The sequence below is a fragment of the Raphanus sativus genome, chromosome 4 (genome assembly GCF_000801105.2).
Source record: "Raphanus sativus cultivar WK10039 chromosome 4, ASM80110v3, whole genome shotgun sequence".
In the NCBI taxonomy this organism is placed as follows: domain Eukaryota; kingdom Viridiplantae; phylum Streptophyta; class Magnoliopsida; order Brassicales; family Brassicaceae; genus Raphanus; species Raphanus sativus.
The window spans coordinates 25,271,749-25,295,023 of record NC_079514.1 but is presented as its reverse complement, the minus strand read 5'-3'; the positions used below and the strand labels follow the sequence as shown (position 1 = coordinate 25,295,023).

Genomic DNA, 23,275 nt, shown 5'->3' with positions numbered 1-23,275 from the left:
TCACGGAGAAATCTATGCTTTCAGGAAGAGGTATTATATTTAATTCACTTAGTTTCTTAATTAAATATGTAAATATTTATGCTACTAAACTTTGTTTTTCCTCTTTATATGATTGCAAACAATGGATTTTAATTTTACTAAGCGGCGATTCTGATGTTTTAATGTTTTTTTAATTGTTTTCGCTCTTTTCCTGTTTTATTATTATCGAGTTTTATTGTCTTATTTATGTTTTTTAATATTATTCTGCACTTATATTATGAAAATAATTATGTCTTATAAGTTTTAAGTGAAAGATCCATTCCAAAATTTAGATAGATTCTTTTATTTTGAAACAAATACAAATCCATACTATAATCTTATTTTTTTCCAATATGTCGATCCTCAACTTTTCAACATAAGACATGATGTTTGTTATTTGTATCCTCTAATGCATATATTTGTGTTATCATTTTCTCACTTTTATCATATTTTACACATGCATACTATATATGTAGATTAATAATTAACAAATTAATATTACCTACGTAAAACTATTCATTATTTCTTTCACCCCGCGCAAAGCGCGGGTCACATCCTAGTATTATATTATATAAACATTAATATTGCATCTTATTAGGAATTTAGTTTGGAATGCAAAACATGTACTCAACGTTTATGGATCATATTTTATAAGTAATTACTTTATTCCAATAAGTAGTCTTTTTAAAATATTATAAACAAAAACAATACGATTTCAAGAAAAAAATATTTTCTTCATAAATCATAGAAACGTGGAAACAAAATAAATGGATTTGGAATGTTTAGTTGAACAAACTGAGAATATGGTAGAAATAATCATGGTGGAAACAAAATGGACTAGGAAAAAACGATAGAAAAAACAACATATTTTCTAAAAGGAAAAAAGTAATTTAACATGGGTCATGTTTCGTCCTAAGAAAATGTATGCAATATATGTAGACAAATCATACTAAGAAGGTTATTCGAAAACATACTAAGAAAGTTGATATTGAAACATGTGATATTAGATAATCGGTTTCGTGAATTAATACATAAACCGGCTTCGTTAGTATTTCGTTTTACTTTGAGCTACAAATATTAAAATGACATCGACTATAAACATGTGATATCATATAGTAAATGACATTGATTATTATGTTAAACTACAATTTAGTGAAGAATGGCAATGCTTGTGACAAAAAAAGAAGAAGAATGGCAATGTATGTTCCGCCACCTAGGTTCGAATCCCGGCCACTGGAGAATTAACATTTCGGTATTACCAGGGACAGAGGACCGACACGTGACAACATGTGACTAGTCTAGACCACTTCTGTGGGGCTAGGATATCTCTGTATAATTCAAAAAAAAAAATCTAGTAAATAGATAATTTTTAATTATAGAGTGTAAGAATGAATATGGTATTGCCAGAAAATAATTTTGGTTAATAATATATGATAGGAATGCTCCTCTTTTAATACAAAGGGATTAAATTAATAATTCATGTATAGCAATTTTAAGAAAGAGCAAAGAAAATGGAAAAAGTGTGTTGCGAAGAAACATACCGAAAACAAATGTGCTTACCCCGCATTTGATGCAAGAAAAAACGTACATCAAAATATTCACGCTTAATGAAACAAGAATGTAATGACCATTTAATTGCATTTCGAATGTTACTTAAACGCCAGTTACAAAGGGTCCCATAAATCTCACCACGTGGACAGAGACACGATGTCGTTTTAATGAGATTCATCGTGAGTGACTTCGCCTTTCAATCTCCCTCAAATCTCGAGGTGATAGATAGATCTTTCTAGTTAAGCTATGGCGCGGAGATCGCCGCCGCAGCTTCCGGCGTCTCGTCGCGGCGTTGTGTCGTTTCGGTGGAAGCTAATTTTCGGTGCAATCTCCGCCTCTCTATGCGCGCTAGCTCTTCTCAGTATCCACTACCACCGTCAGTCTCGTCCCATTCCGTCGCTCTCGGCCGCGAGATCTCGAATACCGCTCCAGAAATACTCCGGAGATCGTCCGAAGATGGCGTTCCTTTTCCTGGCTCGACTTGACCTGCCTCTCGATTTCCTGTGGGACAGATTCTTCAAGGGCGGAGATGAGAGGAACTTGTCAATCTATGTACATTCAACACCTGGTTTCACCTTCGACGAAGACACCACTCGATCACACTTCTTCCACAATCGCCAGTTGAAGAATAGTATCGAGGTGGTTTGGGGAGAAGCAAGCATGATTGCTGCTGAGAGATTGCTGCTTGCTTCCGCCTTGGAGGATCCTTCTAATCAAAGATTTCTTCTTTTATCTGATAGGTCTCTTCCTTCAACACTTGCACATTGCTTGATTCCTTGCTTGACAATGTATACTCTTTTGATGCAGCTGTGTTCCCTTATACGACTTTGGTTACATTTACACTTATCTAATGTCTTCACCGAAGAGCTTTCTAGATAGGTAATTTTTTTGCATTATAAGAGGAGTGATCTAGATGTTGTTTGATCATCAACTGTTCTTTTTTTTTTTGGTAGTTTTCTTGATACTAAAGATCAGCGTTACACCATGAAAATGTTCCCTGTCATACCCAAAGAGAAATGGCGAAAAGGATCTCAGGTTATCTTCTTGATTAGATAGACTTTTTTGTTTACATTTTGAAATGAACTCTTTTGCAGAATTGTCCCCTGTGCAAGGTTCTTAAACTTTGAGTTTCTTGGGACAAGATTTTCTGTTGCATTTTTTATGAATTATACTTTTTTTTTTGTTTTGGTTCTCGCAGTGGATATCGTTGATTAGAAGCCACGCAGAGGTCATTGTTAATGACGACACTGTGTTCCCAGTTTTCCAGAAGTTCTGCAAGGTAAAGGTCTCGAAGCTTCTTGTGTTACTCAGCGGTTGTGATAAGGAGTACTTCAGCTTTGTAAATTTCTTTTGAGCTTTACTCTTCTAGGGAAACATCAAGACTATCAAATGATGTAATTGTTTCAGTTGTGTTGTTTTCTTGAAGAAATAATTGTTTTTTTTTTTCTTATCTTTTCCAGCGATCTCTACCTCTGGATCCCACTAAGAAATGGCTATATCTTGTAAGTTTCCTTTCACTATTTTTCTCTGTTTTCCTCATTGCCCTCTACTGCGTCTACATCACTTTGATTATTATGAATCCACAAACAAGTTGTATCTGTTCATAGCAATAAACAATTCGAGAATCTTCTGTTTGGTCTTAATCTCTCCTAGTGTCATAGATTATGAGTATTATTTCCCTCTCCTTCTTTCTCAGTAAGTGGCGGCATTTTTTCATAACATGTTTACATTGCTGTGAATGCGGAAACAGAAACACAGACGTCACAACTGCATCCCTGATGAACACTACGTTCAAACTCTACTTACAGTAAGCGCAAGCAACATTTATCAAACTCTCCCTTTCTTGTTTCCTAACTCAGTTTTTTATTTTATAATCCTAATCTTGTATCTCTTTCAGATGCGTGGCTTGGAAAGTGAAATGGAACGGAGAACAGTGACATACACTACATGGAACCTATTAGCCAAAAAAGCGGAAGCTAAATCATGGCATCCTCTAACTTTCACATCTGACAATTCCGGAGCAAAGGAGATAGAAGAAATAAAGAAAATCAACCATGTATACTATGAAACGGAGTATCGAACAGAATGGTGCCGGGCTAATTCAAAACCCGTCCCTTGCTTTCTCTTTGCGAGGAAGTTCACTAGAGGAGCTGCGATGCGTCTTTTGAGTGAAGGATTAGTAGAATCATCAACAGATACAACAACAACCTCTTGAATGTAAGAAAGTTAAACACACAGGTTAAAGTTACAAAACTAAGAAAGACAGAAACCCGAAACTGCACCAGAAAGGGTTTAACTTAGAGCATACAGAAATGAAGCATACAGATTACAGATAGTACATTAATTGATCAGTGGCTTAGTACAAACTACAGGCGTTATGTATTTCTTTTTCTTTTTGTATTTTATATGTATTTTAAATAAACCGGTAATTTATGTGCTTCAAATCTATACTATTAAAACAAAATAACACTAATATTACAATCTATGCCATTGAAAAATATTCTTAAAATAAAAAAAAAGGTAAATCTTAACTACACGTGAAGTATATATATATAAAGTTTTCATTTTGGATAATTACATTAAATAGAATCGGTTAATGCACCATAAATGAAGAAAAAATGGATATGATGAGCAACAAATTGGTCCGTGTTTCAGACTAACCGTGACCGAAATGAAGAAAAAATGCTAACTCTCCCGACAAAGAGGACTACTTTTTCAAGTTTTTTTTTAATTCCCTTCTTATTATTTGAAGAGACTATTTAAAAATAAACTTTTGTCTCGTGTGAAATTTACAAGTGTGTCATTTCTTAGGTGTCACAGACTCACAATCATAATCTACCTCACAACTTTTTTTGGAAAAACCCTCTTCAATCTAGACTAATTACATATCATGCCATTACAATTAATATATAGTAGTATATGTTTCATTTTATGCATATTCACTAAAGACAAACAATGAAATTTAATGAGTTGCTAGATAAGGAAAATATCAATATTGTCACTAATTATATTTTTCGGTTATTATTTAACCATTTTTTTTATAAAAAAATTGGATACTCGAGATCAATAAAACAAAATGAATTAATTGTGGGTGTCTTTTCTGTTTCTTTCAAAAAATGTTTTAAAACAATGGAAACTTTGGATCGATTTTCCGAAATGTGAAATTTATTGTTTATATTATATACAATATTTTGAGTGCTGTAATAGTTGAGAGTTTGAGTTTACACTATTTTATAAAATGTTAAGTCAATGTATAATGTTTTTAGAGCCATGATTACAAAGATAACTTCAGAAACTAAAATAATATTCGTAAATTATTAACATTTATAATCGTCAGCCACTTTTCGGGATTTCAGTTATGTTTTGAGTCAATGAATTATATTTAAGTGAATCAAAAATAAACTTAATAAAGTAAATCTTGGTGTCAAGTCAAATATTAGTCATAAAATTTGAGTTAATCAATCATATATGATATTTCAATTATGTTTAGTCTATATTGTATTCTTTCCTATTTTAGAGCTAGACTGATGTAGAGACGTAAATCACAGGCCGAAAATGATCACAATAACAACAGCAACATTATGACAAGCTTTCACAGTAAAGTAATTTTTATCAATCATTTATTTTCGGTATTTCAATTATGGTAGTCTATTATATTCTTACCAATTTTAGATGAAAATATAAGGATTGATTGTGATACATGATAGTAACCTAATAAATTTTCAAAATTAAAAAAAAATATGCGATTGATTACTGATTTAATTCATTTTTTCAAAACTTACAGTAATGTCGTCATTAAGTGTGTTGCTTATGGAACACTTACTCATGTTTTCTAAGATTTATGGAATTCGACAAATGCTAACGTCATACTGTGTTTTACAGTTTTGGCAAATTAATTGGGGAAAAGGTAATTTATTATATTTTTTTAAACCGGTTGAGATAATATTATCTGTATATTTTTCTAAATGTTTTTTTTATCATGATAAAGTCGATTCAAGAATTTGACTAACATTGATCGGTTTTCTAAAGTTCTTTTTGAGCCCAATGATGTTCTAGAAGTTGATGCTTTCAGAAAGAGTTAATATATTTCACTTAATTACTTCCCATTTATAATTCTTTGTAATTTGATAAGTTTATATTCTTTGTTATTGTTCTTTATAGGATTGCAAACGAAGAGTTTTGAAGATATTTTCCACATCAGTTGTTGTTATTGATTGATTTTCTCCAAATCTTTTTTTTAAGTTCTACTTTTCATAATTTATTATTAAATGTCTACGTTTTTTTTTATGGAAGCAATAATTGGATTCTCTATTTTACTTTTAATATTAAACTCATAACTAATTGATATATGTGTTTACTATTTATTTACGTTTTTAAGATTATATCTAACCAATGATCCAAAATACTTAAGAAACAATGTAACTAACCATATACAAACAAAATCAATTTAACTCACTCCTAACATGTAATATATGTGACCCCATATTTACCTTCTGAAAATAAATGGTATAAATATTACAATTTTTTATAGTCTATTTACTCCGCGTATGGTGCGGATCATCGTTTTATACTTTATACTATAAAACGTTGTATGTTATTATGGAAACATAAATTTCGATATTATACTTTATACATAAATTTTGAAAGTGTCCAAAGTAAAATAGAAACTAGAATTTGATATGCGCCTCTGCGTGGATGTTTGATTTAATTTTTGTTCAACGTAAACTCATAAACTGCTGGTTTTATAAGAAAAACTCAATTACATTTTTATATTTGTAATTTACATACATAGTAGAATATATTATGATGTTTGAAAATAATATTTTTATTTGCACAAAATATTATATTAAAAATCTATAGCTTGATGCAATTTGATGCAATTGTACTATTCATATATTGATATGTTGTTCTTTTGTAAATTTATTTTAAAATGAAACAATATACTAATTTTTGTATTAGTTTTCTATGATTTATTTATGATATTTTATTTAATTCAAAATTAAACTCTAAAAGTTTTTATATTCGACTAAACTAAATAAGGAAATATTATATTTAAATATATATATATATATATATATATAGAGAGATAATCCCATAATTTAATCCCAAGATTTTTTAACTAAGCAATCAACATAAATGCTAATAGACAAATAATTTTGACCACATAAATTATTAGATTCTTTAATATGGTCAAATCTTATAGTTAATATTTTTCATATTTTTTGATTTTTATTTATAAAATAAAAGTTAGGTATTATTCAGATTAAATTTTGGCGATATTATATTCGTTTTCTTTCAAATCGAGGTGAAATTAACACTTTCAGTTATTAATCTGTTCTTGAGTTAATGTTTACTAAGGAAATAAAAAATAAATCTAGAACCAATCATCATAAAGCATTTTGGTTTCGGTTAATATAAAAAAGTTACTATAAATTTATTTAAATTCTCATAACTAATTAAAAATCACACACAAAATTCGGGGATTTTATTGAGAAACATTATTAAACAAGTTTTTTAAATAGTTAAACAAAAATTTAACCAATTACACAAGTTGTAAATTACTCTTATTGATTTACTTTCACAAAATTTACTTCAGTAATCAGTTACACCTTACCAATTACACAAGTTTAAAAAAAAAAAATTGAAGCTTACTTTCTATAATATGCACAATGTCCTTTAATGTTTCATTATATAATATGTATGTAATCTTTGTGATTAAAACATTTACCATTCTAATATCTATAGATTAAAAAAATTAATCTTTATTTAGTTCGTTCACTCCGCGTAAGGCGCGGATATCACCTAGTTATTATTATTTGAAACTACTCTAACAACACCTATAACATATTTTTTTTTGAACTGAGGCTTTCTAACCTATGACATATATTCATACAACCTTATACTAACCACGTTTTATATTTATACGATTGAAAAATATTTAATACGTTATTCTTTCTTCATAAATTATTATATCATACTTCTTAAAAACTTTATAGAATATTTAAAATATCTCCATTATGAACTGGTGTTTAAACAATGGTTTTAACAATTTTCACCATCATTTATAAATTAATCAAAAGAAACATAGTTCCCTAAAAATACAATGAATATCTTATTAAAATAAAAGATTGTATTTTTTTTGAATTAATATGCATTATACACGGTCTAGAATGTAGTTTGGATTAAAGTTATTTTTCAATTTCAAACACTCAATATATTTAAAACACTGAATATATTTTCAATTTCAAACACTGAATATATTTTTTCAATTTCAGACACTGAATAAATTTAAGATCAATTGTTAAATATTCACAACTATGTTTGTAGTTACAAGAAAATAAAATTTATATGAACTTAAATATTTTATCTAAAAGTATCTTTTATAGCACAACTAAATATTCTCAATACCATAGAAATTTTTAATCTATTGATTAAAAGCAAAAAAAAACAAAAACAAATTATTTACATAAATTTATGCAAAATATTATAATATAACTCATATAAATTCTATACTTAGTAAAAAACTTACAAAATTATAAAAAAATTATCAATTTAATCAATAAAAGAATAATCCCGCGCTTTGAAAGCGCGGATCAAAATCTAATAAAAAATTTATAATACAAATATTTTGGGGAACCAGTTTGATAGTTATATACTTCAATGAGTAATGTCTTGCACGATGGGTCTTGGGATTAGGTTATTTAGTAGGACGTTGGCAGTTCAAATCTGATGTAAGTGTTCTATAAAATTACAAAATTTAAGCATACTGTTATTGGTAAACTGATGTGAATCTTTATTGTGTTTGTATAGGATATTTTCGAGTTAGAAAGAAGCATAGCAGCTGATGTGGGCAACCCTAAGACACATTTGGAAATCTATTTGGAGGAGCCAAGAGTAGACAGAAGAGCTTTTCCAGACTTGGATGTTTTGGGTTATTGGAAGGACAATCATCAACGATTTGGTGATTTGGCTGATATGGCGCGTGATTTGCTCACCATCCCTATTACTACAGTTGCTTCTGAGTCGGCTTTTAGCGTTGGAGGTAGAGTTTTGACTCCATACCGAAACCGGCTGCTTCCAAAAAATGTTCAAGCTTTGCTCTGCGCACGTAATTGGCTTCGAGGATATGCAAAATTTCAAGGTAACTTAAATTTTTTACAAAAACAGTGTTATAGTTAAATTTCTTTAACTAACTTACATTTTAAATTATAGGTACCATTGAAGATGATGATGGCATTGACCTTGAAGATGTCAGAAAGACAGCGAGCAGCTCTGGAGTAGAAAGTTCAAGATCATGAGGTTCAAACATGCCATGAAAATGAGCATAAGTGTCACCGTGAAAAGGTAACCTTGACTGTTAATTGTTTCGGTTCTGTTTCTGTTCTGGTAAAGTCAAAAAGTTCTGGTAAAGTCAAAAAGATCAGTGCCACTTAATCTTAGCATAAGCTCGTCACGATGTTAGCAAATCGTAATGACATAGCAAATCGTATGCTTATCTTAAGGTCACAATGTTTACTGCATTACGCTTTCTGTGCCTTTCTTTTCCTGCAGGACCATATGGTTTGAGCTTTTTTTTTTTACATTATTTCATTTTGATATATCTCTTGCTTTTGGTTATTTTTATTGTTCGTTTTTGGTGCAGATTATTTGTATCAGTCATTTTTTCTTTGTTAGTTTGCTTCAGAATATTTACTGATTTGAGATTGTTTCTTCTTTTTTTTGCAGAGCAGGGGTCACTTGTAGAAGAACTGATGAAGAAGGGGTCACTTGTTTGATGCAAAACTATTTTGTTGTTTTTGATGTTTTTATTTCAAACACAAGCTTGATGCAAAACTGTTTATTATTGCTGTCATGTTTTTTAACTATGATTATTGTTGAAATACGTGGTTGAATGGCATATCTATATTGCTCCTTTGGTTCACAGTTTTAACAAAAACAAAAGCTATGATTATTTCAGAATTGTACATACAGAAAAAAAGTTAAACGGGTTCACGGGCATCTTCATTATAAACGGGCACACGGCTAAACGGGCGGAACGTTGATGGGCTGTAAACGGGCGAGACCTTGACGGGCTTTAAACGGGCGGGTACTATACGAGCAGGGCCTAAACGGGCCCGGGCCGCCCGTATTAACATCCCTTAACTGAACTACATTTTTTTAGATCAAATCTCAAACTAATTTTACTTTTTCGGAGAATGTAGTTCCAAATATAATTTTGAACATATGATCTTCAAAAAAATTATGTAGTACTTTCTCCATTTTTTAAAGTTACATATTCTTCCAAGGAACATACTCCAAAGAGCTGATTGCTATGATCAAGGAACCTCACGATTTGACAAGCTTTGCAACGGAATTAGAGAGGATAGAAACGCTACTGATATGCTTTCCGGACTTTCACATTTCTTATGTTCCTCGAGCGCGGAATCAGTTTTCAGATTTTTTAGCTAAAACAGGTAGATCTTTCCATAGGGAGTTATATTTTATTGGTTGTTCTATTCCGATCTGGTTACCCAGACCACCTCAAGCTTAAGTAATAGAATAGCCATTTGCCGTAAAAAAAATTTACATATTCTATAAAAAAAAAATTTCAAAAAGATCTTTTTTTTTACATTTTTAATGCATGTTTTATTTTCTAATTGCACTTTTTGAATTTTTATTGGCTTAAAATTATAGAAAAAAAATTATGTAAATTTAATATGTTTTATTAAAATGTGTTAAAAATTCTAGAATATGTAACTTAAAAAAATGGAGGGAGTAATTCAAAGGCTCCTACACTATTAGAAACTCAACAAATTAATAGTTGATAAATTAATAAACATGATAAACTAATAATTTTTTCCGGACTCAAATTAAGGCTGTGTTTCTCTTTTTTCAAAATAAGTTTCATCTCTAATTTTATTGAGAAATTGTCAAAAATACCACATTCATAATACCACTTTTCATGTTTACACTAACCACTATTAACCTCACTTCTAAAGAGGAAAAATGACATTTATAACCTTAGAATTAACTAATCTAAACTTAGGTTTTAGAGTTGAGATGTGCGATATCATTTAGGGTTTGGTGTTTAAGGTTTAAAGTTTAGGGTTTAGAGTTGAGGGGTATGATTTAGGGTTTAGGGTTTAGAGTTGAGGGTTTAGGGTTCAAAAAATATAATTAGAAAACATAAAAAATTACTTTTCTAAATATTTTATTTTTCTTTATTTATATAAATAATTATTTATTATATATATAATGAACAAAGATATAAGAGTCTTTTGAATCATAATGAATAATATATTTTTGAAAATGTCCCTTTAGTAGTGGTAAACATAAATAATAGTACTAACAAAATGGTAAACATTAAAATTTCCTAATTTTATTTATAATTTTATCGGACTACATGTAAAAATGAATTTGTATTATGTAATCATCATACATAAAAAGGCAATTCTCCATAATAGTCTTTTTGAGTTTATGTCTAAAAAATAGCAGTAGAAAGAAAAAGTCACCAAATACTATTAAATAATTGACTAAATGTCTTTAATACCTTGTTTTATATTTAATAAAAACCGAAAATAGAAAATCAGAAACCTCTCTCTTTGATATTCGATCTCTCACGGCGGCGAGCTCTTCCGTAGGCTCTGATTTCCTTCTATCATATCTGGCGAAGAACACTGTCACCATTTCCGACCAAAAATACTGTCATCATCTCCAATGAAGCGCACGAAGATTTGATTCTCCAACAACGCCATTTCGGTATGATTCCTCTTTTTAGTTTTTTCTAACTGAAATTTGGAGATTTCAATTTGTTGTTCTTCATATAATAGACTTGAGTTTGCTCTGTTTTCCAAATCGAACAGAGAAAATATAATCAAAATTACAAGGAAATAATCTCAGGAAGCTTCATTTATAGAGAGTTCGTGACCTTCTCTTTTGGTAAGCATTTTGAGTCTTTGATGTTCTTAGTTCTTTTTGTTGCTGATTTGTCCGATATGATATTACTTCAAACCTGTGTGGTGTGTGCTGATGTTTTAGTTCTCGCATTCCTCTAAAAATTATAGCTTTTCTTAGTTAAGAACACACAAAAGTTATAACTTTTTTTGTTCTCGTTTTACAAGTAGTGTTGGATTCGCAGGTCAACCCATCCCGATCCGCCTAACCCATCCCGATCCGCCTCGCCCGAATCAATTTTTTGATTCAAAAAATCGACCGTAAACAAAAATTCTTATGTCTGCACCGCTCCTCTAAAATCCGCGGGTAACCCGCCAAACCCGGGGTAATATTAATTATATTAAAATAATTATTTTTAATTATGTAATTATTACCTTTTAAGAAATAATATTATAATATATTTATAATTAAAATTATATAAATATTTATGAAATTTAATATGTTTTACGAAATTTTTTTAATTTTTTTTTAATTCGTAGGTTGGCGGATACCCGCAACTATAATTTGACTGACCCGCATCCGTCCCGCTTAAAGTAATTTCAATCCGTACCTGCACTCGCAATTCAAAATTTCCAAATCATTCGACTCGCACCTGTCCTGCGGCGGATCAAACGGGGTGGAATCCACGGGTAATGATTAAAATTCTCAGCTCTAATCACAAGTGTAATATGACTCATCAGACTACTAAAGACAAACCTTTGTTGTAAGGGAATCTCTATAGTTACGTTGAGTGATATCAAGCAGGCCGGCCCGGAGGGTAGGCAGTATAAGCGACCGCTTATGGGCCCAAACATATATCTCGTTTTTTCTTCAAGGTACTGTTCACTAATTTTTTTTTTTTTTTTTACACAGCTAATGCCCAAATTTTGAGTAGGGCCCATGAAACCTATGGACCGGAGCTGGTGATATGGAGTGAAGTGCTCAGGTACTCTTAATGAGGGAAAAAGTGATCTAGTATACTCTCATGTGATCTGTTATACTCTTATCTGTTTTCATACTCTTGAAGAATGTGGTTAATATCTAAAATACCCCCGACCAATTTAATGAATAAATTAATCGAATGTGGTTAATATCTCATAAATTAATCGAAATCGATCCACTCTATTCCATCTCTCTCTCCTCTCCTCCACTCGCCCCTCCCGAGTCGACTCGGAATCGACTCGATCATTCCCTCCCTCTTTGTTCTTCCTCGCAATCGAACTCGATCTCGTCGCTTGGATGCTGGATCATCGAGCTATTAATTCCGTTATACAGGGTATGTATCTCACCATAGACGAACTCATAATTGAATGTCGGGAATCAAAGCTGATAACAATTTGATTTTGAATTGAAGACTCGACTCCAAATTTATAGTTTTAATTGAAAAATTCTTATTCATTAGGGTTTCATGAACTAATCGAGGATCGGAAATTGAAAAATTCTTATTCATTTGGGTTTCATGAACTAATCGAAGATCAGAAAGGAATGATTGAATGTCGGGTATTATGATGATTCAATCGAAGATTAGACGTTCTTGCTTGCTTATCAGTAATTGGTTACTGACACAACTCTGTGACATGGTATAACCAAGTATAACTTTGATGGTGTAACTGTGTAACCAAGTATAACGTGAATGGTGTAACTGAAAAAACAAGTATAACTTTAAGTGGTTAAATGTTTTTATTGCAGAAAATGTGTCCATTTTCGACGAACATACACTTTGATTATGATGGACATTATTCTAAGGATGGAGATGATTATGAATGGATTCCAACCGATGCTCGTTTGTATGCTATATCCTTTAATACATCATCGTTGGAGGAGATCACTTATTCGTTGTTGAAAGAGAGGATATGCAGGAAGATCAGAATAGATCCGTTTACGAAGAGGCTCAATTTGGGTTACATTCCATTGGTAGTGGAACCTAAGAGGCAATCGTATATTTTGGATGATGAAGATGTGTTTGTTTATCTAACATCAGTGGATAGAGAGGAAAGGAGAAGTATTTTGCATGTGGAGGACATCGAAGAATTACAAATAGTTCAAATAACCGAGCAACTGTCGAGAGTTGGAGAGAGCTCTTGTAGTAGCAACTATTGTGAGCGTGAGAGTGGATATGGAGAAGAAGAAAATGTGGGAACAGGTTTGGAGGACGATGAACATCCCCACAAGAAACAGAAGAAGAGTATGTTGTAAACCTTTCGGTTTCAGTTTTGATGTAAATTAAGTTCTAAATTAAGTTCTAAGCCTTTCACTTTCTGTTTTGATGTTTGCCTTTCACTTTCGGTTTTGGTGTTTTTATCATATGGGAACATTGTGAGGTGAAATAAATTTTATTTGTGTGTTGTATAACTAAGTGAAACTGGTATAACTACGTTATGTAAACTGAATAACATGATTGTAAATTCTAAAGTTTTTAATTTAATTTTATAAGTCATGGAAGTAGTACGCTTTTAGTTTATTAGTAGTGTTATGTTAATTATGATTTAATAAGAATTATTAAAATTATTAAAATTCCATCTCATTGCTCGTAGCAATCGTATAGGAAATACAATGTGTTGTCATAGCTTTATCGCTGAAACTGACTGAGTTAGATTTGATAACTCTATGGCACGAAATCAAGTTTATATGTACGTGATCGTATGGGAAATGAACTTAGGAAACATAATTGCATTGGTGTAACCACAAAATCATTAATTTAAGTAGAGTATAACTAAGATAAATAGAAATAATTAAAAAGTGCAACTTTGACGCTTTCTGTAAAACTGAGTACTTGGTGAAACTTACAACAGAAAAAACCCTGGGATTAATTTTCCCGCTCAGCTTTTCGAATTTCTAATTTCCCTCTTCCCAATTTACTAAAACCCCAGAATCGTTCAATCGAAGTATTAAACACCCTTTTTTTAGGTTTTTCCCATTTGCTATCTTCATTTTCTCTCTCTTCCCTAAATTTCTCTCCTCGACCTCACTCCCTCCCCTCCCAAAAACCTAGATGTCCGCCGCTTCATCATCCACGACCGGTGGTCGGAGACGGGTACGAACTCCGGGGATACCTAGTAGGTGTTGGTGCGGGGTGGGCGTCACCGAGCTCATCTCCAGAAGCAATTCCAACCCATATCGCCGGTATTATCGGTGTCTCTTTGCGGCTTCACAGAGGGTACATCCGTTTGTTGTTTACATATGGAACGCTTATGAATCACGCTTACTCGTTTTGAAATAAAATCATGTAGCTCGAGAACGACAATCATGTCTTCAAATGGGTTGACGAAGCCTTCACCGATTATAGCAGCTGGACTACCAAGTTCGAATACTCGAAGAAGAAGTTCAGAGTCTCAAAGCAACAATAAGGAACGAAGGAGATATCCGCGAAGGTCCCAAAAAGATGCCCATGATAAAGATATCAGGAGGTTGTGTTCTTCTTACCATCGTTTTAGTTCTAGGAATTATGATGTAGAAAAATTAATTGAAATTCCTAAGAGAATTCCAATTCCTAGAACTAACTGTTATTGCTAAGCTATGTTTTTTTAAGTTATGCGAAGTTGAACAACCATGTATTAAGTTAAGCCAGAAGTTGGAACAAGGGATTAAGTGAAACCTAAAGTTGAAACAAGTGAGATTGAGTGAAACCAAAAGTCCAAACAAGTGAGATTAAGTGAAACAAGTTGAAACAACGACATTTTCACAAGACCATAACAGTGAGAACAACACGATTTACACAAGACCTTCAATCCCATATTTTTGAACATAAGGGTCGCTGTTTAGTAGAGACTGCCTGAAGTCCTCAACCTCGGTCAAACGCGGATTGAACCTGAAGTCTGAAAGTCCACCTTCGGTCTCAAGCCATAGATCAGGAGGACCAAATAAATCTGTATTAATGTAAATGATTTTAGTAAACGTTTTAGTCCACTATCATATTCAAAACTAGCCACAGAAACTACACTTACTCCAACAGTTGCAGACCTTCCACATCTTAAGGGCCACAATTACCTGTCCACCTTCCACATTTTCAAGACCATCCCGGAAGGCATAGGCCTGCTTGCCAGTTGCCACACATTTAATCTGGCTGTCACTATTCAGAATAAAAAAACGTGTGTCGATTACAATATAAATAAATTTTGCTTGGATCATATGTTACTTTCTACTTACATGTTGTTCCTTATGTAAAAAATCATCGTTGGTCTTGCAGGGTCATCGAAACGGGCTTCCGTATTGAAGACCACTCCAATTGTATCTACCATATAAGTGTAACTCAACTAAATCAGTTCATTTCACTTAGTTTCACTTACATCTACAGAGTCATACAAAGTTCTGAAACTAAATATGTGACTATATGTGAATATATTTATTTTAGCAGCATTCATACCTATGGGATAGTTTCGTTCCCTGTGGGACATGTGAGGGATTGCATGGATGTTCTTGAAGTCCATGAAAAGCCGATTGTTCAGAGGATCGATCAGCGGACTTGTGTGAGTCGCGAAGCAGTTAGTCTGAACCGAGAGTTAGTTGCATTGAATCCTACATAGGAACGTTCAACTCCTACCCGAAAGATTTCCACCCATTCTCCCTCCTTGTTTTCGAGGCCTCTAAAACTTTCATAATCCCCATAAACGGTCATCTCCATCTTGCACCCCTACATAAATAAAGTACAAGGATCAAGTTAAATGATGATGAAAAACTTGAGAGATGATGATGAAAAACTTGAGAGATGATGAAAAACTTGAGAGATGATGAAAAAACACTTACATCTTCATCTGCTAGGACATAGGAATAGAAAGGCATAACCCTGTTGGTAACCGAGGAATAGAGAGGGTAGACCCTGTGTACTTTGACTCTGAAACGCCAAGCCTTGACGTCGGGGTTATAAGAAGCCTCGGAAATCTGGGAAAGCTTATTGTAGTAGTATGTCATCTTATTTGTAGAGATGAGAGAATTTCACTCAGAGATGAGAGAAGAGAAGATAGAACTCGGATATGAGATGAATGAGAGAATTTGCAGAGTTGGAGTTTAACTAAATGCAATGGTGATGATGATTCTAGACGGTGTAGTGTTGTGACGTTTCACGTTTGGTTTCAATGCGACTGTAATGATTATTATTAGAGACTTTTTCAATCGATTAATTACTCTCTCCTCTGTCCATCAATACCATTAATTACTGGATTTTTCTCAACCATTTTTATGATCTCTTTTATTGCTTGCTCAGTAAATGATTCATAATCCTACAAAAAAAAAAGTAAATAATCCATAATATTATATTTATTTTCAAAATATAAAACAATATAATACCTAATTTTTTTAATTTTTACATAGTTCCATATATTTACACTATAAATTCAATATAATTTTACTTAGTTTCATAAATTTAGACAATTAATATCAGTTAGTTCCACTTAAACTGTCAGAAGCGTGCGTGAGAAGTCGTGTAGCGTTGCAAATATCAAGGGTCACGACGCTATGGTCATAAATCAGGTCATAAATCATGAAATGACAGATTTTTCTCAAACTAAATATTTCAATTATTATTTCTTATACTGTTTGTTATCATTAAATAATCCGACACTCCGTATAATTAATTTTTCGATTCTGCTTCTATTTAGAGTTTTGCAAAATATAAAACAATAGAATATCTAAATTTGTTAATTCTTACATAGTTCTATATAACTAGACTAAATTTTTCTTATTTTCATAAATTTAGACAATCAAAAATCACTTAGTTTCACTAAATTTTTCCTTGACATACGACTGTTGCAGTTCTTATTCCCTGTACTTGCAGTGAGAAGTCGTGTCTTAAACCTTCTATCAAATCACACCCTTAAATGGGATAGTAAATGCAATCTTATCTCTATTATAAATAACACGTAAATCTTTCCATTTACTCGATTAAACGAATATCTCTCAAGTTTTTCATCATCCTTGTACTCTATGTCGAACTTCAACTTGGAATATGTCCCTCCTTCCATCCTCCGTAAGATTCTCTCAAAGGTAGCAACAAACCACATCCGGGACTTCGGTAGTGCTAGAATTGCTTTCTCCGGGTTCAATCAAATAAGCAGAGACAACTACTTCTACCAATCTGCTAATCTCATTGGCTTTAATGATTGGATTGATGAGGTTAATGCTGTAAGAACATTCCGACTTAGGTGCTACCAAGCCGGTAATCCAGAGGCCATCTACCTACGAGGTATGCATGAGTTCTTTCAACTTCATTTACTTGATGAAGGAAGAGAGAAAATCCATCTTGCTGCTGAGAGAGGATTGGAGTTGGCCAAGTTTGTAGATGGAATGCTGAACTTAGCGTTTAGTGTAGATGATGGAGGGTTGTTTCACACATATCCTAACTTTAGTCGTGAGTTTGTTTATCGGATGAATTGCATGATCCGGACTGATCTACCCTCAGGCCATTGGGGTTACGAGAAACCTCAAGAGTTTATGTCACTACTTGAAAGAATAAAGAATCCCATCTTCTCAAATGATTGCTGGTGCTCCTCCGCAATAGAAGAACCGGTGTTTGTAGTCTCCTATAATGGATCAATAACACAGTGGAAGTGCGATCGTTGTTTCTGGCAATGTGTAGTTTGGGACTTCTGCAATGAAATTCACTTGACAGCTACCAACTGGCCAATTGAAGATTAGTTGTGGTGTTTATTTCTCGAGTTTATGGCATGTAGTTTTATCTACTTTCACTATGTTTGACTTAATGTAATGTCTCTAGTTTCAATCCTCTAGTTTCTCTCTATAAACTAATCTTTGTATATTTTAACTTCAATATATCATTAAAAAATTAACTACATTTCTACTTTTATTTTAACAAATAAACTTCACTAGCCATTTGGAGATTAGTTTTATCAACTTTTACAACATTTCTACTTTTTACAACATTTATACTTTTATTAAATATGTACAACATTTCTAAGTTTGGCCAAAATCTATTTATATCTTATAAACTATTTTTTAAATTCAAAATTCAATAAATATATCAATAACAACAACTCTGTCCAAAAAATAACATAATAAAACATTTGAAATCTAAAAGTGCGATTTAGTTAAATTTAGTTCAACTTAATATTATATACAGAATATTGTTGATGATTTATTACGATGTACAGTTTCACCAATATTTACAATCACACCAATTCTTACAAAGATTTCGAAAGTTATAGAGAAAGATATCCGAATTTCATAGATCGGGTCTGGATGGTCCGCGAAATGGTCCTGGTTGGGTTGTAATTATGCAAGTTTCTGTTGGCCATGTGGTCTTTTAATAAATTTTCGTATTTAAATAAAGAATTATTTAATTCTAAATCTGGGCAGTTTCGGGCAGGAGTATCACAGCTCTTTTTTTTTCGGGCAGGAGTACCTGAGCGTTTGATTCGGTGATATGATACTATTTCAAACATGTTATGTTTTAGTTTTCTAGTTCCTCTAAAAGCTATAGCTTTTTAATACAACAAACAAAGTTGGTGGGCCATCACTTATAACACCGTCAACAGTAAAATCTTTAATCTAATAGATCCAACGGCTAAAATTGAAAAATGTTTAGTTGCTTATTATTTGGGACCCGCTGTGCAAGTCGTGGCGGCATTTTAGCAATCTTTTCTTCGGTAATTGAAACTGTTTTTTTTTTTCGTCTCTCATTATTCTGAGAAATCTCCTGAAGCCTCTGGTGAGTGCTTAACTCTCTCGTGAGTTTGAGTTCTACAGTTTAACAATCCTATTGATCTCATTACCATTTCTCATTTTCTAAAGTCTCTTTCATATCAGGTCTGGATATAAATCCGAGTGTTGTTTCCAGTGTGATACTATAGATTTTTTTTTCTTTTCCATGTTATTTGATTTGAGTGATTGTGTTTTGCATGATCCGTGATAATATTCTCTTGCATATTTCTTTTTCTTGAATGTTTGGTTTGCATGTCTGTTTTGTGATGTACTCCTCGTCTTATTTGATTATGTGTTTGGAGGTTAAGGTTTGTTTGATTCTGCAACCTTAGTGTTGTTTTTTGAGCTGAACGATCCCCTGTTTCTTCTTGCTAATAGGATCTTTGTTTTTGTTCTTGTTTTGTAATGAAAGATTATTGATTTTGTTATTATCAGGTTATTTTCTTTGATAAATTATCAAAGCGTCTAGTTTTGTTACTGATCTGAAGATAACTTTTTTTTCTTATATGGGGGCGATATTAGTTTAAATATAACGAATTATAGTTGTAAAGTGTCTTTCATATCCTAATCACTTTATTAAAAATGGTCTCTCATTAATTTAGTCATTTGTAAAATAGCATTGATAGTTGAGTTCCATGTTTTTTTTTGGTAATCATGTTAAAATAGTTGAGTTGCATGTTCATGTAACTCGTATTTGTTTCTGCTGGTTGATCAATGTTAATAGTCTAATTAAAAATGCGTCCATTACTTTCAACTAATGAATAGGTGAAAGATGGGAGAACACTCAAGAACTGTTGCGGTTTGTTCACTTTCTGTGTTGCTCTTGTTGTTTCTTTCCGCCTCTTCTGAGAGCAATGACGGAACACTCAGAGTCAGTCTGAAAAAACTGAAGTTGGATCCTAACCATCGACTTGCCACACGCTTTGGTTCAAAGCAAGAAAAGGCCTTTAGATCTTCTTTAAATGAGTTCCGTTCTAACAACAACTATCTTGGAGATGCTGGAGATGCTGGAGATGCTGACATCGTTGCGTTGAAGAATTACTTGGATGCTCAGTACTATGGTGAGATTGCTATTGGTACTCCACCGCAGAAGTTCACAGTGATTTTCGACACGGGAAGCTCTAACCTTTGGGTACCGTCCGGGAAATGTTATTTCTCGGTAAGCTTTTCTATTAGCATTTTAAAATGTGATTAGTTTAAGAGGAAACTTATTACGTATGTTTTACATTATGTAGCTGTCTTGTTTCTTCCATGCCAAGTACAAGTCCTCGCGTTCTAGCACTTATAAAAAGAGTGGTACGTTTATCTCTTCTGATTTTTATTTTTTTTTGAGATACTTACACCTACATTGATATCAATTCAATATCGATATTGATAAGCTTTAAAATTGTATGTTTTCCCAGGAAAACGTGCGGCAATCCATTACGGCTCTGGATCAGTCTCTGGTTTCTTCAGTTATGATGCTATCACGGTTGGTGATTTAATTGTCAAAGATCAGGTAAGTTATTATCTATTATACACGTCTTTAATGCTTATATTTTTTTTATATTGATTGATTTTAAGTAACCTAATTCTTTAATGTTCTTTAGGAGTTTATTGAGGTAACCAGTGAGCCAGGTTTAACTTTCTTGGTGGCTAAGTTCGATGGTCTTCTTGGTCTTGGATTCCAAGAGATTTCTGTTGGAAACGCCACTCCTGTTTGGTATGTTCTCACTTATTTTTTTCCGATATTTGGATTCAGGTTACTTAGTAACACACGCTCCAATAAAGACGATACACTTTGTTTCTTACAGGTACAATATGCTCAAGCAAGGTCTTATCAAGAAACCGGTCTTTTCATTTTGGCTTAACCGTGACCCAAAGAGTGAAGAAGGTGGTGAACTTGTATTTGGTGGTGTTGATCCAAAGCACTTCAAAGGTGAACACACATATGTTCCTGTAACACAAAGAGGTTACTGGCAGGTTTGTTCTTTGTTTATTGTTCTTGATTTGCCATGAATTTCTATTAATCACTTCTCATTTAAGTAAATATTTTGGTAAATAGTTCGACATGGGTGAAGTTCTCATTGCTGGTAAATCTACCGGTACGTGTATTAGTTGTTATATTGGTTTGTGTTCATCCATGTAGCTGCTTTTTCTCGTTGGAACATGATTTTTTTTTATATATATACAGGGTACTGCGGAAGTGGTTGTTCTGCAATAGCAGATTCTGGGACATCTTTACTTGCGGGGCCAACTGTAAGCGAGAATCATTAAAGGGTTTAAAAGCATTTCAGTTTGTTGCAGTATATGCTTGCTTTTATCACATTTTATTTGTTTTGTCTAGGCTCTGATTGCCATGATAAACAAAGCTATTGGAGCATCTGGAGTTGTTAGCCAGCAATGCAAAACTGTTGTCGATCAGTATGGACAAACTATTTTGGATTTACTTTTAGCTAAGGTAAGAATATCTTAACTTGGTAGAAATTAATTCAGAGAATCTGCGAGAACGCATATCTGTATTCTGTATATAGAACTCTTTTGTTCTCCTTTCAGGCTCAACCAAAGAAGATCTGCTCACAGATTGGTCTTTGCACATTCGATGGCACCCATGGAGTCAGGTAAAATCCCAATATAGACATCACAATTATTTACACACATTTTCACGTTCTTCTGAGTGTCATTGTGTTATGTTTAGCATGGGGATTGAGTCGGTTGTGGACAACGAAAACACAAAATCATCTAGTGCTCTCCGAGATGCTGGTTGTGCCCCATGTGAAATGGCGGTTGTGTGGATACAGAGCCAGTTAGCGCAGAACATGACTCAAAAGCGTATTGTGAACTACATTAATGACGTAAGAACAATTGTCTATCACAATAGCAATTTATGTTATGTTCGTGAAATATAGCAATGAGATTCTTCTTTGTTCTGATCCTAAAATTCCCAAAACAATTCCCCAGATATGCGAACGCATGCCGAGTCCTAATGGAGAGTCCGCAGTTGACTGCTCACAACTCCCTAAAATGCCTACTGTTTCATTCACCATTGGAGGCAAAGTCTTTGATCTAGCGCCAGAAGAGGTACTTGTTTGAGCACATTTATGTGAATAGAACTCGGGTATATTTCTATCAAGAACAGAGGATTACAGTGGAAAAGCTATCTTGCTAGCTTATTACCTTCTCACATGACAATACCTTTGATCTTATGATCATATCATTATGTTTGAGACTTTGTAGCATTCTGAACATATCTTGGCTGATGTCGTTTGTGGGATTAATAGTATGTACTGAAGATTGGAGAAGGATCAGTTGCACAATGCATCAGTGGCTTTACCGCGCTTGACTTGCCTCCACCTCGTGGACCTCTCTGGTAAATTCTCTTGGAGTAAAAAAATAAAACTTTTTGAGTATTTCCTTCTCAAGTATTAGATTCATCTAGGCTTTTTATTTATTTGGCGTTTACATTTACACTAACAAATAAGTTTTGTTTAAAATGTTTGTGGTTGTGGAGAAAAACATACCTTAATTCTAAATGGCAATGCAAACAAACGTCCAAATCTCAACAGTTTGAGTGTGAGATTCATCTAAATCTTGATTGTTGATTTTTGGGGCAGGATACTGGGAGATGTGTTTATGGGAAGATACCACACTGTCTTTGACTTCGGCAACGAGCAGGTTGGCTTCGCAGAAGCTGCCTAAACAAAAAACAACCTCGGTTCGGTTTCTTTTGTTATGTGTTTGTATGAAAGCTTTTGTTGCGTCTTGTGAAACATCTTCGCACTTGTTGACTTGAGTTAAACCCTCTCCCTTCTCAGCTGACTTGTGTTACACTTTCTCCTGTAAATATTCCGATGCTAAGAGTATCTAAAAAAGACATTCTATTTTGAAGAGTGTCTAAAAAAAACATTCTATTTTGAAGTTCGTAAAATTACATATTTAAAGTTTTAGGTTAGTTTTAAGTTAGTTTTTTTCAAAAACAAAATTTTAAATTTAATTTTAAAAATTTATATTTTATGTTAAAAAATTTATATTTATGATACTTAATTTAAATTAATAAAAATTTATAAATAAATAGTACATATATAAAAGTATTATAAAAGTAGTAATTAATAAAATAATTAATTAACAAAAAGATACAATAAAATATATATTTAACATAGAA

The 23,275-nt window shown here is 32.7% G+C and overlaps 2 protein-coding genes across 12 annotated transcripts; both read left to right on the top strand.

Annotated features, from left to right (window-relative positions):
- Window positions 1-1,684: 1,684 nt before the first annotated feature.
- LOC108822084 (glycosyltransferase BC10) lies at window positions 1,685-4,015 on the top strand. The gene is made up of 7 exons (XM_018595106.2): window positions 1,685-2,309; window positions 2,377-2,448; window positions 2,523-2,604; window positions 2,768-2,848; window positions 3,030-3,071; window positions 3,320-3,376; window positions 3,467-4,015. Exons 1-7 carry the CDS (start codon window positions 1,816-1,818, stop codon window positions 3,782-3,784), a joined length of 1,146 nt encoding a protein of 381 aa, XP_018450608.2. The 5' UTR covers window positions 1,685-1,815; the 3' UTR covers window positions 3,785-4,015.
- Window positions 4,016-11,115: 7,100 nt separating this feature from the next.
- LOC108843647 (aspartic proteinase A2) lies at window positions 11,116-22,996 on the top strand. 11 transcript variants are annotated; one of them, XM_018616879.2, is made up of 19 exons: window positions 11,116-11,307; window positions 11,412-11,487; window positions 11,687-11,827; window positions 11,982-12,131; window positions 12,224-12,317; window positions 12,377-12,427; window positions 19,900-20,293; window positions 20,370-20,430; window positions 20,538-20,632; window positions 20,724-20,836; window positions 20,928-21,096; window positions 21,179-21,218; window positions 21,308-21,372; window positions 21,461-21,574; window positions 21,670-21,734; window positions 21,812-21,968; window positions 22,075-22,194; window positions 22,395-22,483; window positions 22,728-22,996. In XM_018616879.2, exons 7-19 carry the CDS (start codon window positions 19,907-19,909, stop codon window positions 22,810-22,812), a joined length of 1,560 nt encoding a protein of 519 aa, XP_018472381.1. In that variant the 5' UTR covers window positions 11,116-11,307; window positions 11,412-11,487; window positions 11,687-11,827; window positions 11,982-12,131; window positions 12,224-12,317; window positions 12,377-12,427; window positions 19,900-19,906; the 3' UTR covers window positions 22,813-22,996. The 11 variants fall into 11 exon arrangements, with proteins under 11 accessions (XP_018472381.1, XP_018472382.1, XP_018472380.1 ...); XM_018616880.2 differs by having other exon boundaries at window positions 12,211-12,317; XM_018616878.2 differs by lacking the exon at window positions 12,224-12,317 and having other exon boundaries at window positions 12,355-12,427.
- Window positions 22,997-23,275: the final 279 nt, after the last annotated feature.

Excerpts from the sequence above, each read along its gene's own strand:
- LOC108822084 (XM_018595106.2), top strand. The coding sequence starts at position 1,816 with ATGGCGCGGAGATCGCCGCCGCAGCTTCCGGCGTCTCGTCGCGGCGTT. Across the intron at positions 2,605-2,767 it reads AATGGCGAAAAGGATCTCAG|TGGATATCGTTGATTAGAAG; the intron begins GTTATCTTCTTG and ends TGGTTCTCGCAG. Across the intron at positions 2,849-3,029 it reads TTTTCCAGAAGTTCTGCAAG|CGATCTCTACCTCTGGATCC; the intron begins GTAAAGGTCTCG and ends TATCTTTTCCAG.
- LOC108843647 (XM_018616885.2), top strand. The coding sequence starts at position 19,907 with ATGGGAGAACACTCAAGAACTGTTGCGGTTTGTTCACTTTCTGTGTTG. Across the intron at positions 21,373-21,460 it reads CTTTACTTGCGGGGCCAACT|GCTCTGATTGCCATGATAAA; the intron begins GTAAGCGAGAAT and ends TGTTTTGTCTAG. Across the intron at positions 22,484-22,727 it reads CCACCTCGTGGACCTCTCTG|GATACTGGGAGATGTGTTTA; the intron begins GTAAATTCTCTT and ends TTTTTGGGGCAG.